General features: G+C 41.0%; 1 protein-coding gene across 1 annotated transcript; it reads right to left on the bottom strand.

The window, feature by feature from the left end:
- Positions 1-3,236: 3,236 nt before the first annotated feature.
- Positions 3,237-16,242, bottom strand: LOC108701296 (motor neuron and pancreas homeobox protein 1). Its single transcript, XM_018235716.2, has 3 exons — positions 15,287-16,242; positions 5,189-5,349; positions 3,237-4,692 (listed from the first exon to the last, which is right to left on the bottom strand). The coding sequence occupies exons 1-3, from the start codon at positions 15,624-15,626 to the stop codon at positions 4,426-4,428; spliced, it is 768 nt and encodes a 255-aa protein (XP_018091205.1). The 5' UTR covers positions 15,627-16,242; the 3' UTR covers positions 3,237-4,425.
- Positions 16,243-17,520: the final 1,278 nt, after the last annotated feature.

Genomic DNA, 17,520 nt, shown 5'->3' with positions numbered 1-17,520 from the left:
CTTAGGGGAGGGTGTTGTAAGTAATGTATCAGTGTTTGCAGATGACACAAAATTATCCAGCCTAATTAATTCCATCCAGGATGTGGCATCCTTGCAACATGATCTTGACAAACTGGCAATCTGGGCAGCTAAGTGGCAAATGAGATTCAATGTTGATAAATGTAAAGTCATGCACCTGGGATGTAAAAATATCCAAGCCACTTATACCCTTAATGGGACTGCACTAGGCAAATCCATTATGGAAAAGGACCTTGGAGTCCTTGTAGATGATAAACTTGGCTGTAGCAAGCAATGCCAGTCAGCAGCATCAAGGGCAAATAAGGTATTGAGCTGTATTAAAAGGGGCATAGAGTCAAGGGAGGAGGGGGTCATTCTTCCACTGTATAGAGCACTTGTAAGGCCCCATCTAGAATATGCCGTACAGTTTTGGTCTCCATCACTCAAACAGGACATTATAGTATTAGAGAGGGTACAGAGAAGGGCAACTAAGCTGGTAAAAGGTATTGAAAATCTTAGCTATGAGGAAAGACTGGCCAAATTGGAGATGTTCACGCTGGAGAAGAGGCGCTTAAGGGGTGATATGATGACTATGTATAAATATATAAGGGGATCATATAATAATCTCTCTAATGCTTTATTTACCAGTAGGTCTTTCCAGCTGACACAAGGTCACCCATTCCGATTAGAAGAAAAGAGGTTCCGCCTAAATATTCGGAAGGGGTTTTTTACAGTGAGAGCTGCGAAGATGTGGAATTCTCTCCCTGAATCAGTTGTACAGGCTGATACATTAGATAGCTTTAAGAAGGGGTTGGATGGCTTTTTAGCAAGTAAGGGAATACAGGGTTATGGGAAATAGCTCATAGTCCAAGTTGATCCAGGGACTAGTCTGATTGCCATTTTGGAGTCAGGAAGGAATTTTTCCCCCTCTAAGGCAAATTGGAGAGGCTTCAGATGGGTTTTTTGCCTTCCTCTGGATCAACTGGCAGATAGGTAGTTAATAAAAAAAAAAAAAGGTTGAACGCGATGGACATGTGTCTTTTTTCAACCTTACTTACTATGTTACTATGTTACTAGGTTACTATGTTGTACACTCCTGTTAATGTATGATTTTTTTATACCACCACTCATAATTTAACTCTTTAAAGCCAGGATCACACACATTGGCAAATCACCCTAACCAGAGCCAGTGACAGTTAAGCTGGTTTGTGGTACCATCACATGATATTCCCAGGAGGTTCATCCTCGCTGACTGAACTGAACATATTGTGGTGGTTCTGTTGCTCACCTGGCCATTACTATCAAGGCACAGAGGTGCAACTATTCCTCAGTGTTGAATGAGAGGGGATAGGAAACCCCTGTCTGCAGTTTGTGGTGGTTTGTGTTTATGTGGGTTCAGGTTACCCACATGTCAAGGGGGGCCTGTACAAAGCCATGTTTAGCTACTGTAGCTGGTGTGACCCCTTCCTATTAACTGCTTAATACTACAGGTATCCAGCAATCCATTATCCAGAGAGCTCCAAATTATGGGAAGGCCATCTCCCATTTACTCCATTTTAATCAAATAATTAACTTTTTTTTTAATTTTCCCTTTTCTCTGTTAACCGGCAAACTGCTCCAACTGTGCATGCGCAGAAATACCGATCTTGCAGTCGGCTTACAGAGGACGCAGAAGATGGACGTGTGGAACTTTGCTTGAAGAATCTGCAGCGAGGGGTAAGTATGGAGTATGGGGCATCTCCCCGGGGGGGGGGGGTAGTTAGCCTTCGGGGAGGAGGGAGGGGGTCTACCTGGGGTGGGGAGTATGAGTTTTTTTCAGGACAGGTTGAATTCTCCTTTAAACAATAGCTTGTACCTAATCCTGACTAAGAAATAATTAATCTTTATTGGAGACAAAACAATCCTTGGGGTTAATTCATGTGTAAATCATTATTAGCAAACTTGAGGTGTGCAGATCCAAATTACAGAAAGACTTTTTATCCAGAAAACCCCAGGTCCAAAACATTCTGGATAACAGGTCCCACACCTGTACTTCAATTCTTTCTTTCAGGCCTGTTATACCACTCGTGCCTAGATTATTTTATGAACAGAAGACTGACTTTTGTTATTTTCTGCACATAGCTTTCCCATGGATATGCTATTGTCTCCATAAGAAACTCCACAGCATCATATTTTTGTATTATAATAAACTCTAACTTTGCTTTTATGTATGTCCCATAATGCTCATCCCATAGCAAATGATGCAGACAGAAAAAAGAAGCTCATATATCGAAGTACAGACAATTATGTATTCTGGCAAATGGGCACAAGAATCAATTTATATTCTCCCACTCGCTTATGTATTGACAGGTGGACATAAGCTGGAGTCCTATTCTCTATCTTGTTTATTTTGTCAAATGTTGCCATTTCTTTTCCTTTAGCTCAGACTTTCACTGGGTTGGGGATCACATCTATAACTTTTGAGAGCTTACAAAAAAATTCTGAATAGATTCTTTTCCCCCTGCCAAAAGCTTAGACCAGGCATATGCCTAGCAGTCTGGACTTCATTGATCCAGGCTGCTAATAAATCTCTATTAAATAATAGTTGAGTTGCCCTGGTTTAGTATTCATACCCTTTAACCCTTCCCTACTACAGCTGGTGAGACTCGGTGCATTCCAATGGGCAGGTGCATTTTATAAAGGGAAGAAGGAATAGTGTAAAGTCCCAGGGATAAGTGGGATTAATGAAACTCTAATGAGATCAGTCTGTGTGTACACAGTGAGTCATTCACCAAGGGTACCATAAATCAGTAGGCAAAAGGCAAGCTCCAAAACTGGGACCCGTGCCCATATTCCCCCAAGAAGAGCCATAAATAATAGCAGTTACTGCAAAGCTTGAGCAACAGCAATGGCAGCTCCACACTCTCTGCTGGAATTACAGCACTCCATCCATCACTTTAATACTTGTACTTTGCAAATTAAAGCTGTCACTGCACACTGAGGTGCACAATTTAGATCCCTAGGGTCCATCTATCCTCCCTCTCCTCTGCTTGACACTCATCCTCCCAAACTTTGTTTCAAGAGAAAATGCCCCTTATTCAGAGGGAACAAAACAAAAACATTTAGTGTAAATGACAAGCCTATTGTGTGTATAGAACATGACTTCCCTGTAATCATACATTATTTATATATGGATTTATGTACCCCTTATTGTAATTTATTGTAAGTTATGGAATAAAAGTAATCACACAATGGCCCTATAAAGAACATATGCAAATGTTTAAGATTCATGTTATTCAACACTGATTATAACTGATGACATCACTATGCTCTGTTTATAATGGTGGATTTTTCAAGATATCCAAAGCTGATCTTTAGGCCGTTGTGGTCCTTGCATTTATCAGGGAACCCATTATAGTTATAGAAGCAAACACACAGAGAAGGAATGTTCTGTGCACACAGTAAGCTACACCCAGGGCCAGAGATAAAAATGTGGGTCTGCAGGCATAACTGGAGCAATAATCACTTGGGGGTATATAAGTATGCAATTCAGTGTTGTTAAAATGTCACCCGCAATTAGTTGTTCAGCTACAACCCTCAGCAGCCCCAACAGCCTTTAATTCAACTGTCCCTGCCAATATACACATATTATAGTATTTTAAAGAAATTAACTGAAAAATAAATACTACTTATATAGTATATATTTTCCCTTCAACAGCAAAGTGACTAGCAGTAGAGAAGTAATTCTGATCCTGTATGACAACCATTTAACAGTATGCTTGTTGGTAGCTGTGGGTTAGTTGACAGGGAAAATGCTGCCCATGCTGTTGTATAACCCTTAAAATGCATGAGCAATATAGACCCCATGTGGGATCAGGCACATAACTGTGATCAGAAACAATTCTGGCCCTCTGGGGTAGTAAAAAGTATTGTACATTGGTGTTTATTAAACAGTGCTAAATATTGCTGTCAATGGCAGTGAGAAAGCAGGGGCCCCTAATAGTGGCACAGTATATACAGGGATGGCAGAATTATCCTAATAGCAATGGGCTAGATTTGGCACCACTGGATTCATGGATTGCAGCCCTCCAGCTGTTTGGCATTACAGGCAACTGGTGGCATCCTGTGAATTTCAGTACTGGCCTTTGCCAGTGTTCGAGATTGCAGTGCAATGTTCCTGTCCTTCCCATTGCTCAAGTGCTGTATAAATGATTTTATGGAATTGCAGTGTAGCAAAGTTCTTGTATCCAAGATTCAGTTTAATGCTCCCATACTTCCCCCAACCGGCCCATATGCCCATTTAGATAACTAGTAGTTAAATACATATAAATTAAATAGCCAAGTAACTGTATGTCTCTAGTCCCAAACTGGGATGGTAAATAGCGTCTGTGATAAATAAATAAAGTGGACTGTAGCGCCCCAGTACCACTCAGTACCAATCTGCCTATCTCATGGAGAAGGCACCATGGTGTTTTCTTCTTCTTCGGAACTCAGAGACTCTGGGCTGTAACTGAGCTGTGTGGTGTGCCTTAGCATGTCCATGCTCCTGTCTGCCTGCTGTAAGTCTCCTTCCTCTTCATCCTCCTCCTCTTCCTCCTCTTTGCTTAAGGTCTTTCCTCCTGCTCTTAGTTTGTCACCCTGCTCTGATGGCACCTGCTCCTTGGCTTTACGACTTCTTTTCCATTTCATCCTGCGGTTCTGGAACCAGATTTTTACCTGGAAGAAAAAAAGAGAGAATTTCAAGTCATTCCATTGGGAAATATAACTAAATAAGTAATGCATGCTTGGAACAGCCTTCCGGCAGGAGTGTTGAGGTCAAGACCACCTTACCCTAATCAAGGTCAAAACTTTAGGGCAATGATTTAAAGACGTTTTTGGGTTCAGGACCCTTTTTAAGGTAAAAATATGTTCAGGGTCCCATGGCTCATAACAAGGAAATTTATATATGAAAAAGGATTTGTCAGCCATTTAGAAATAGTTCCAAGAATATGTAAATAAATGTTCACCACAAATCTCCCCCTAGTCAGAAAACCCACAATCACTGGTCTTTGCCACCTCTAGGTGAGCTAGTCCAGCATTTGTTAACCATTGCTTTACAGGATCAACCCCCTTTCCACCCCCAAAAAAGCCAATGTATCTCCATCATCTGTTGACTTATGAATATTAAGTTATCACATGATAAAGATAATTTACTGTAAGTCTATGGACTTACCTGTGTCTCTGTCAGCATGAGAGATGTAGCCACCTCAAAGCGCTTGGGTCGTGATAGGTACTTGTTAGCTTTAAACTGGTTCTCCAACTCAAGGAGCTGCTGGCTGGTAAAAGCTGTCCGCGGTCGCCGACATTTTCCCATCAGTCCAGGCTGAGCAGAGGCTGCAGGCAAAGGGGGCACTTAATCAATAAGTAAGGAGTATTGGGGAGCACCTCTCATCAAATAGAAAACAACCAATGGTGTGCAAGGTCAAATAATTAAACAAATAAAGAAAAGAAAAAGATAAATAATTGACCTATTGCTTTGCACCTTCCCATCCCTCTTAGTCCAAAAGCACAGTCACATGTCTACCCCACAACATGTGTTAAAACATAACTTTTAATAAATATCATTAAGAAAGAGAAAGAAAAAAGTCCAGGTTAACACCATTAAAAATACGTTAGGTACAGGGAGGTGAGATGCCACAGGATAGTGGGTTTAAAACAAATCTCTGCGGCAATATATATGCCGAACAATCCCACAAAACAATATGGTGGTGTGTTGTTGTGTACTGGTATCAGCCTTATATACATAGTCAATGGTAATCCACCATGCATAGCATCTTATACATTTAATTTGATATTACCGCAGCATATAACATCTAAAATATTAATATCGTAGCAGACTGCTGCGTTTAGACCAAAAGAGGCACTATCTAGGTGCGACTCTTAGATTTATTGTGACAGTAGCAGAAGTAGGTTCTGTTTCCCAACCATTCAGAACCAACCCCTTTGCCCACAGTATAAACCCTCCCAGGTAATGTCTATGTATATAAGGCTGAGACCAGTACACAACAACACGCCACCATATTATTTTGTGGGATTGTTCGGCATATATATTGCCGCAGAGATTTGTTTTAAACCCACTATCCTGTGGCATCTCTCCTCCCTGTACCTAACGTATTTTTAATAATTAACAGAGCATTCTGTCACAGTGACATAGATCCTATCTGATACCAATTGTAAGCATCAGTCCTGTCCTGCTTTATGGCTGAGATTCTAGCTATCTGTATAACAGAGCATTCTGTCACACTGATATAGATCCTATCTGATGCCCAATCTAAGCAACAGTCCTGCTCTGATTTAAGCAGTCCATAATATATAATACTAAAAAGGTAAATTTAAGCATGAATATATAACTGTAATAAACCTTCCCCAATAAATATTAAAACAAATTAAGCTCCGCTCCCCTAATCACAGCTAATTGTAACTATTTATTCCAATGTAAATATCACATGCATGCCACACATATCAACCCTTCCCGTGAGAATTTTATTAAAAACACCTCAGACCCATAATGATTTTAAAAATACAAACAGGCATTTATAAAAGAAAGAAGAGTTGAAAGAAAGCATTAAATTGTGTTAGCTTTATATAAATAACAATACACACATCATACCTACTCAGCAAATACCCACATGCCCCTCAAACAAAATATTAAAGAATGGACAGCCTTTCATTGCTGCACGGTGGGTGCCACACAATGCCGGGTGCTTAGTGAACAGAAGATTCACACCTAATAATAATATTTGCACAAAGGAAAAAATGTCCCCTTCCCAGGCACCTCTGTGCTCTGTTGCTCTCTGACCCGGCCCAGGGTGATCCCGATAAGACTATATAAACAGTTATATATACTGGGTGTCTATCTGTGTTTGTAGACAAATCATCCATTATTGTGCTGCTGATAAGCACAGCTTGTCTTTTTGATTAAGCTCTAAGCTTTCAGTTAGCATACTTTGGGCTGGGTTGCTGTGCTGCAACACCTAACTCAAACTTTTCAGAATCGCGACTGTAGACACCTGTGTCTTGTCACAGTGTCCAAATGTGCAACCAACTGTGACTCAGATATCCCAAAATGCATCACATATAGGGCCTCATTTACTAAGTGCATGGCAGGGAGGAAAGTGCCAAAATGGGATGCAAACCACCATGTGTTTCTAACCTTTAAACCATGCCTTGCACTTAACTTATGTGTGTGCTATAGAACATACCGCAAATAACTCTTTGTCTCTGTATAGGTCCCTGTTAAGGCCTCACCTGGGCTATGTAGTGCAGTTTTGGACTCCAGTACTTAAGAGGAATATAAATGAGTTGAAGAGGGTGTAGAGACGTGCAACCCAAACTGGTTAGAGGAATGGAAGACTTAAATTATGAGGGTAGACTGTCAAGGTTGGGGTTGTTTTCTCTGGAAAAAAGGTGCTTGCGAGGGGACATGACTACACTTTGCAAGTACATTAGAGGACATTAACCTAAAGAGGATCACCGTACCAGAGGCCACCCCTTCGGACTATAGGAAAGGAACTTGCATTTAAAGCAGTGTATGGGGGTTCTTCACAGTCAGGACAGTGAGGTTGTGGAATGCACTGCCGGGTGATGTTGTGATGGCTGATTCTGTTAATGTTTTTAAAAGTGGCTTGGATGATTTCTTGGACAAGCATAATATCCAAGTCTATTGTGATACTAAATTCTATAGTTAGTATAGATATGGGTATATATAGTTTATGTGAAAGTATGGAGGGGTGTGTGTATGGATGCTGGGTTTCATTTGGAGGGGTTGAACTTGATGGACTTCATTTTTTCAACCCAATTTAACTATGTAACTATAACCTGCACTCCCCAAGTGAATATGGTGCTGCAATCATTCATCAGCCCTGTGTTAATGAGTGGGGGGCAGGAGTAGGCATGTAGACACAAGTTAGGGAGTACTGTGGGCACAGGGTGTCTGACTTATGGCAGTAAGGACGGGATTGCCTTACACATAGGCGCAGAGTGAGGATAGTCTTGTGCCTGCTGGTGCTGCAATATGTGCCTTGCACCGGATTTTTAATCTGCTGGGTGCAAGTTCTATAGCATGTAGAAATGTGGATGCAATGGTATTATCTTAGGATATAACTTGGAAATGGATATGGCACACCAACAAAGATATTTCTGGACAAATTGCCACCGATATGACCAACTCGATGCTCCTCATTCACCCCATTCTTATGTGCTCCAACCAAATCAGTGCCACTCCAGCCATGAAACAAGATGAGAACCTGGCCTTGCCACCACAGGTTTTTGCCCCCACTACCAGTGATGAATGAAAATGACTGACAAAGTCTCCAGGATTTCTCATTAATCTGTTTATTTGCAAGCAGTCTTTCAGTGTCAAAATCTATTTTATGACCTAGCATCACAGAAGGTAATATACCCTTGATTTGCTCACTGGAAAACCAAACAGTCTTATCTAGTGACCACACATGTACAGAATTAATATCTGCATTAATAACCCTGGGCTAATTGCACCCAGCACTGAGCATAACGGGCAGAAAAAGTACTGAGCAGCAGTTGTTTGGAGAGGGTTGTAATCATTAAACCGGCCAGGTCTGCACAGTTTATTAAATGAAAGAAGGAGCTTTGTGACTTGTTAAACACCCTCATGTCCTTCAACAAAAGCTCCATTATTAATAATTAAAAACAAATATATGTATAGGTTTGTTCATATATTCACCCATTCTGATTGACATGTCATTGTCACTGCCTTTTAATTAAAATAATACACATCAGTCTAAAGCATTTGTGAAGTCTGTGCATAAAGAAAGATCTGTTATTACAAGTAATGCTAATAAGCTGGCAAATTTTCTGCATTGGTGCACCTATGTTAGTAAATTAGCCTCAATGTTTGTAAAAGTCACATAGAAACAAGGGGGATGTGGGAACCAAGTGCCAGCAGACTTTTTCCAGCATGTGACCCACTATTTCTCCCCCATCAAATGTCAGGCAGAAGATATTAGGGCTTATTTAATGATGATGGGGGATAGTGCAAAGTGGGAAAAACATCAGCCTTTGATGTCATATTGATTGTATTTTTAGCTGCTTCAGGGTGGGACAAACACAGGTTCCTTTGAGAGGTTTGGCTTTCGATGATTATATTCACCAGCCAAGCAGACAATAAGCAGATGGTTAGGTCTCACCAATTACCTGTTTTCACTTTTACAACTGCAAATGTTTGTTAAGCCAATCAGTTTGGGCTTTTTGATCTCACACAAAAGAACCATCAATAACTTGGGATGTCACACACACAGAACTTTAAATAAAATGTTTACAATTAAAAATGGCAGAAGCCATCTTAATAACAAAGTAAATTTACATCTTATTATTAAAGAGTGCTGGCCCATATAACATATTTTCCTGGAAAATATGATTTAATCAAAGCCTTATGCGCTTACATATTGTGTAGTACAATAGCTACCCTTTTGCACACATCTTGATTCTTTCATCTGCACTATTTCGGAGCTGCCATGTTGCTCCTTTAAGGACAAAGTTATAGTATCTGTAACCACTAGAGGTCATTGCAATGTGAGAATTAAAAGGACCATGGTCAGATCTTTCTGTTGTGATGGAAGTCCTCATAAAAGAAGTAATGAGATGTAAGTTCCTATGATCAAGCCCGTCGAATGACCCCAGGACCCATTATAACAGGAGGGCAATAGGGAGAAATCACAGTGGCATTTTTTTTTTGCATTTTACAGCTTTCCCCACCATTAGTGCCCCCACTACCTGAGGGCCCAGCATTTGGCACTTACAGAATGCAGAGCGCTGAGTTTATGTAGGCAATGCTGGATGTCAAGTGGGCAAAATAAGGACATTCGCTGGCATATTGTAGGTTGGAGTATGATTAATGGGGCCCTGGCATCACTGAGGGCAGCCTAGTGCCTAGCCCAGTAAAACACAGATTTAACTGAGAATTGTTCTTGGCACACATTAACAATAAAAGTGCTGGAGGATTAAGTGTAAGTAGCACAGTACTGGGTGTGTTGCACACCTTTTGTACAAACTCAGTGCTATTGTAGGTTCCACACACACCCACCCTGACCACTAATCCGTGCTGTGATGGGAACTAGCTAGATAGTAACAGACACTCAGCTTTGTGGAACTGATCTAAGGGCCATTCATTGGCTCTAATGAGCCATGAAATTGGATCATCCCACTAGGAAGGTTTTACAAGTCTCTAATGCAGAGTAACTTGCCCGTTCAAGGGGGCAGTAAAGCAAACACAAATCTCTTGTTTTACACAATTAAACAAGCCATTGTCTGCCTGCTGCCACACTCCAGCCTCTAACTCCCCAAGGTCCCTGTTGGTTCCCAGGGACTCCTACATAACTCATTTACTACTGGGCTGGTTTCTCAAAGGATGATTGTCTCACAAAGTCATTGAAGACTGAAGCTGGTCATACAGGGGCCAATATTAGCTGATCATTCAGTCCAGGTCAGCAGCTTATTAGCCTGTTTATGAGGCTGTTGGACAAGACAACATTGGTCCTCTTGTCCTTCCAGATGGGCCTGCATAGGCCTTCTGTATGGACCCCATGCCAATAATCAGACCGTACTGATTAAAAGGTATCCTCACAGATTTTGCTGGGCAGTTTATGAGACCGCGTAACCATCTGGACATGTACAGTCCTAACAAAGTGCAGTCGGTTTGTCCAGTCTGGAAATGGTCTGATTGGCCCATGTATAGTATAAGCTATTTGACTTTGAAACGGGAGTGTTCATTGGCTACCAGTCGCATTAATACTGTCCTTTATTATTTATGCACACACAATATACATTTGCTGCCTAATGTCTCATTGACACAAGACTCTAACCCCGGGTTCCAAAAATAGGCACGAACAGTTGATAGGATATATTCCTAAAACTAATAATTATTCTAAATTCTGAACCCACAAAAAGAAAGCTGGGTAGAAAGGATTTATTTATGTAATAATCAAAATCAGATGATTTCCAGGTCTGCCTCAATGAATCTGTGTGATTTCAAGGGTCAGTTGTAAGTAGAGGAATTTGACTGTGTCTGCTAATATGGAGCTTCTTAATTGTCTGCTTGTTTGGAAATGCAGCTGCTGATTCTTTGTCTAGTTCTGAGCAGCCAGTCATTTGTGCTTTTCAATCCTGTGCTGGCCCTATTCTGTGAGGGACCCTGTACTGACAGTATGAACATGGCTCCTCCAATTGCTGCCATACCTTGTGACCTAGTTTGTCAGTGTCATGCATTTATTTTGACTGGCTTGTGGTTTATGAAAAAATGCCTTCTTACTTTCTGAGGATGAATGTGTTAAACTGTTGGGGCAAGCCCAAGACACCTTGGTTATTTAGTCTTACTGCAGTGCAATAAGGAATACAAAGGGGGGGTTTACAGCTTTTCATGTGGGACACAAATACAGCATATCCCCAAGATTTATGGTGACTGAGCCCATTCACATTTAATTTATTGAATTGTCCTTGAGGGAGAAAATGAATAAATAACAATGTGGCCCTGCTGTATTACCGTCATCTCTCTCCAGGTTAGGATAGCAGGAAAGCATCTAAGACCTTCTAGTACCTTCTCCCCAATTCAAATGCTGGAAAGGCAATATTATTAATAAGGATTGGAATCCAAAAGCATGGCTGAATGAAATGCAAAACCTACTAAATGTGAAAAAGTTGCTTTGGGCACGCAATTTTCGACTACCATCTGTAATTTCTACCCGACACAAGGGTTTGGATTTGTTTCATAATTCGTCTGGATCAAAAAGAGAATAATTTGGGATTTGGTATCCTGAAACATAGGGTTCAGTGCATGCTCAATTATTTTACACTGGAAGCAGAACTTGGGACTTCTGGGGGACCAAGAGGTATCGGGGGACTCAACCGGGGATGCTTGATGGCCCAACTGAGCCCCCCTATACCTCTTAGGACCCCCCTAGCAGTCTCAGGTCTGCTCCCAGTGTAAAATAATATTGCTTTTCCAGCATATGGATAAGGGGGGAGGTATTATTGTTGACAAAGTTTAATGTGGGCCCTAAACTGATTCTATTGTGGGTGTTTAATTGGAGCTGCATCAGCACATACTCTCTTTTGCTCCCCCTTCTTAAATTATATAATAAATGATGATCATGATAATGTGCAATATAGTCTATGTGGTGATACCCTGGATTCTGCAGCATGAGTCCATCGGTGGGCTTGGATGATGTTCTGGTTAAGGCAACTGCAGTGCTGCCAGTAAAACTGTGTGTATCTGGTGTATCGCTATCAATAAAGTAATGTTGGTGAATGACTGGCACAGCTGTAACACAGTATTGTGCCAGTGATATACTCACATGTGTAGAGTGCTGGGTACTGTATGTGAGCCGTTAGGGCATCTGTAAAGCTGCGTATTGGATATATTGCACCACCTAATTAGTGCACAGGCTATGGGCACACAGCAGCGGCAAATTCTAGTTATATACATAGGTGTGGCACCAATTCATGCATCAATTTCAATGCATTTGCATTATTTTTGCAAAGAAATTAAAAAAACTATTTGTACAAAGTTTAGGATTATGTGACACTGGGCATTTAATATGCCAATCATTTTGCATTGCTTTTTTATTTATATTGATTATAGATTATATATTGTAAAATCTTTTGCACAGGGCCCTCTTTAACACTCATCAATTGTACAGCGCTGTGGAATACGTAGGCGTTTTATAAATACATATTAATAATACAACCTACAATCATGGCCTGGAAATGCCTGCTATTTATTTTCAGGCACTAATCATCAGTGCAAGGGAATTAACCACATAACTACGTTACTACAAGTCCAGAAGACATACAGTATTATAGCATGTAATCCTGGTTATTATGAGTATCATACAGGTAAAGGCCATATAAATCTCTTACCAGGCTGAAGCAGGCCTAAAAGGCGGATAATACAGGGACTGGCGAAATGACAGCAGATTTATCATAGATTGATTTCTTCACATGCTTCACACAGCCCAGGCCTGAGTAACCTGGGCATAAGGGTATGGCTCTAAGCCTATCCAAACACAAGCAAAGCCTGGGATTCCATGCAGGGAGTTGCACTCTAAAGCTTTCCTTTCTCTTGCTCTTGTTTATAAAGCTTCTCTTCAGCAAATATCAAGCCTGCTTGGACACCAAAATGCAAAAAAGGGAAGTTAACTTTTAAATTATTGTATGTTGTAACTACCGCGGGGTGTAATCACACCTGGGCCCACACTGCCTCGTGGCCCGATAGAGCCACAATAAGTTTTATCTGGGGCGGCAGGGCATAGGGAGATTTTATTGCCGCTCACAATGTGTAGTGGGGGGGCAGGTGCTCATCCTGTACCTGAGCAAACCTGGGACTAGTTACACCACTGTGATTACGATGGGGATCACATAGGATCTGTGACAGAATTCTTTGTTATGAAGATAGCTAGACTCTCAGCCATAAAGCAGGGCAAAACTTTAGCTTTTTTTAAAGAAGGTATAATATAAACCATTTAATTGCAATTCACTATGCAACCAAAGCGATTATAAGATTTGAAAGTTAGTAAATAATCCTCCCAAACTAGCCTACTTTACTAAACATTTAAGATTTTTAAGTTTTAGCACAAATACAAAGTAATTTTTGATTAAAGAATTTAGGGGCACATTTACTTAGCTCGAGTGAAGGATTAGAAGGAAAAATACTTTGAATTTCGAAGTATTTTTTTTGGCTACTTCGACCATTGAATTGGCTACTTCAACCTTTGACTACGACTTAGACTTCGAATCGAATGATTCGAACTAAAAGTCGTTCGACTATTCGACCATTTGATAGTCGAAGTACTGTCTCTTTAAAAAAAACTTCGACCACCTACTTCGCCACCTAAAACCTACCGAGCACCAATGTTAGCCTATGGGGAAGGTCCCCATAGGCTTTCTAAGTAATTTCTGATTGAAGGAGAAATGCCAAAATGTTTAAAAAAAAAACCAGCTTCGCAGAACCGTTTAATAATAATAAGTAATAATTAATTACATTTAATGAGAATTTTTTTTCATAAAATTACTTATTTTTTTCAACGTTGCCCATGTATACCCTGCATATGTGTAGATCTATACTATGTTGTTAAACTACAACTCCCAGAAAACAGCTTGCCACGACTGTAAATTCTATGGATGATAGTTCAACAGAGGTCAGAGTAAGAGAGGCCATTATATAGATACACACGGGGACCAGTTATTTGTTGGGTTGTACATTTGGTCAGGGTTTCAAAGATATAATTCAACATTTCATCATTTTCATGTATAAAAATGGTTGGCATTGCAGTTCAACAACAGCTGGGGAGCTACAGGTTGCCTCATTTATAAAGAGTCCCTACCGACAGCCCAGGTCCTATATTGCAGAGTTAGTGTCTCTTTAATTCCCTACCCTTGCCCAGTTATAATCCTTTCCCCTTATCTACACTCCACCTGTCATTATATGTTTCCTGCCCTTATCAGAGCCAAGTTCCCTGTACTGAGTGCAGTTTCACTGCTGCCCTACTCTGGAAATATGCGCCTGAACCAGGAAACAGCCCTTTGGGCCCAGCCTTGATAAATGACCCCCACTGTCTAAGGTCCCTGGACTAAAGAGAATCTGAGGGGTGCCATTAGTTATTGAAAACAATGGATCTTAAAGGTTATTAAAGTACAAAGCAGCTGAGAGTAATAGTTCAGCAACATCTTTGGCTACTGCCTGTGGGCATTAAAAGAGAAAGCAGACTGTTTTTGAATGTCAAATTAACGTGTATCATAGTAAAGGTTCCTAAATTGTGCAACCTCCCCACTTTGGGACCCCTAAGAAATGGGTGGGGTCAGACTGAATGCTAATTAGCTTGAGTATTGGAGTGAAGACTACTGTCTATTTATATATTTGTAGAAGCCAAGGCTGAAGGCTAACAGGGCAACTTGAGTCTCCAGTTATATTCTACTATGAGTTTGGTTGGGACTATGTCAGTATAACCACGTTCTTATCTCTGAGCCTTACTATGAGATCAGCAAATGAGAGGCTATTATTATACATAAGGGCTAGTGCCCTGCACATTGATTGTTCTGTTGTGTCTGTAGGATTATCCCAGGGGCACAGGGGATGCTCAGTGGCTACATGTTAGGATTCTATAGCACCTGGTAAGAACACTTACCTCTCTCTCAGGGGAACTTACAGCACTTTGTAACCAGCTTTACCCCACCCACCTGCAGGTATTACTAGTAGCTGACCCATGTTATTGTGCAGCCCTGAGACACCCCAGCTACTTACAGTGCAGGTCCTGTCCCCGGTGCAGGAGGAGGCCGGCCCTCAGCCAGTGTTCCAGGGGTAGAGAAGCCTTCATGTGCTGTTGCCCCGGTGCAGGAGGTGCGGAGAAACAAGAATAAGGGAAGTTTGGATGAGCAGAGCCCAGGGCAGGCAAGTGATACATGGGAGTCGCAGGGTAGAGCCCGGGCAGTGGCAGGAAAGCAGCTTTAGGGAAGAGCTGGGACACAGACACCGGCTGCGACAATAGTTGCTCCCTGTATTCCTGGGGCAACAGGCGGGGCCGCTCTTCAGCCAGAAGGGCATCTATCCGAAACTTCTGCGAGTTCTCCATTGTCTTCTGCATTGCCACTGCCTGAGCAACGGGTATAGACACTCACTGAAGGGTCACTCAGCTGTCTGCAAGGTGACAGACAAACTCCTACTCCTCCCAGCACAGGTGAGTGCTCCTCTTCAGTGTGGGCTGCTGGGCAGGGTGATGTTTTCACTATTATTAATAAAGACAGGTTACAGCAGCACCAGGGTTACAGCACCAGGGTCGTGTTCCAGATCCTTATGCTTCTGCTGGAACCAGACAAATGCAGCCGGGCCAGTGTGTATCTTAATATTCTCTTCCACAACTCTGAGTGAACCAAAACTCCCTTTTGGGGTTATTTACTCCGATTTTAGTGAACTGAACTGTCTCAACTGTCCCAGCAAAGTGCTACCTGTTACTGTATCAGAGCAAAACGTGTAATCTCTTCCCTCACCAACCCTCCCATTCTGTTCCTCTCTCCTTCCCTGACCCTATCCCTCTCCCTGTTGGCTCCTCTCCCATTGGTTCCCAAATATCACTGCACCACTCCCCCTCCCTCTCCATGGCAAGTGGCAATATTACACTTCACTAATTATCTAATTAGCTTCTGATTTCCAGCCTGCCCCCAGCCCCATCACTGATCATTCCTCCCCACAATCATTCGGCTATGGAATTATCCATTTACCCACGAGTCCTGATCTCATCCCAGGCTTATAGATGGGGAGATAAAGCCCAAAGACTGTCAAATACTTCCCCAAATGAATACAACTTATGAGTTTTATTCAGATAGATTGACAGACAGTTATACAGATAGACTGTAGACAGACAGAGAGGGATAAATAACACAAGGATGAATATGAACGGATAGACGATAGATAATGCACAGATGCATTTTTAGATAACGAAATACGAAAAATGAATTGCTATACGGGTATGTACGTTAAGGGGGTAGTTAGATGATAGATAAATTAGTTGAAATAGACTCTAAAATGACTATATTATATCGATTGCATAGTTTCATTGTCTCAATCGTATCAATGAAGTGACAGTTTTTGTATGATGCTAAACCATCCGTAGAGCTAAGTATACTATTATATTATATTATATTGCTCATTCGAGCGCTCGATTCGTCTCTATCCGAATGTTCACAGCTATACGGCGTCTGCCTTTACTCCCAAAGCAAATGGTATTTTCATGTTCCGCTGCAACATTGTATATTTTTATTTATTTACCTTAGATACATCTTTTTCCTTTGCTCTTACGAAACATTTACTTTTTCTCCTGCATTTGTATTGGGAAATGTGAAATGGAATTCGTTTTAATCATGACCGGGGAAACGATATTTGAAATATCTATATCCGCGATCATTTATATTTTTTAGCAAAATAACTAATTCATGTACAATTGTAACCTCTCTTCCCAATATGCCATCTAAATCCGATGCAGCCTGATTTCTTTTATAGCTGAATGCCCTGCAATAAATCATTTCTTTGCCCAGATAGTCTTATATTCATTTTATGCTCCTTCTATCAATTCATTTTATCCTTGTCCTCTCTCCTATTTCCATGTGAAGTCAAATCCAAGGCTAAACTCTTGCGAGCAGACATTGATACCTTAATCTCCCCCAGAGTATAATAAGAGTTAATTATAGCAGCATAGAGTGTTGATTCAGTTTAAAGAGGTGTTTAATCTTTGATTGGATGAGCTGTTTTCTTTTAACTGGCAATAAAGAAACCGTTTTGCAATGTCACAAATAAGATAAGAAAACTTAATTATAAAAAGACAGGCTGTATAAACCCTTTTATCTGTTTATTGCTCAGTTCCCTAACTGTTGTTTAGATAATTACAATGTCTCTTTGTTTCAGGTTCAAGGAGCGCTAAAAGCCCCACAGCCTATTAGATATATCTCTATTATCAATTTTAACTGACGAAATTTCCCTGGTAT

The sequence above is a fragment of the Xenopus laevis genome, chromosome 9_10L (assembly GCF_017654675.1).
Source record: "Xenopus laevis strain J_2021 chromosome 9_10L, Xenopus_laevis_v10.1, whole genome shotgun sequence".
NCBI classification, from domain to species: domain Eukaryota; kingdom Metazoa; phylum Chordata; class Amphibia; order Anura; family Pipidae; genus Xenopus; species Xenopus laevis.
The sequence above is the reverse complement of the archived record's forward strand: the minus strand, read 5'-3'. Positions and strand labels throughout refer to the sequence as shown.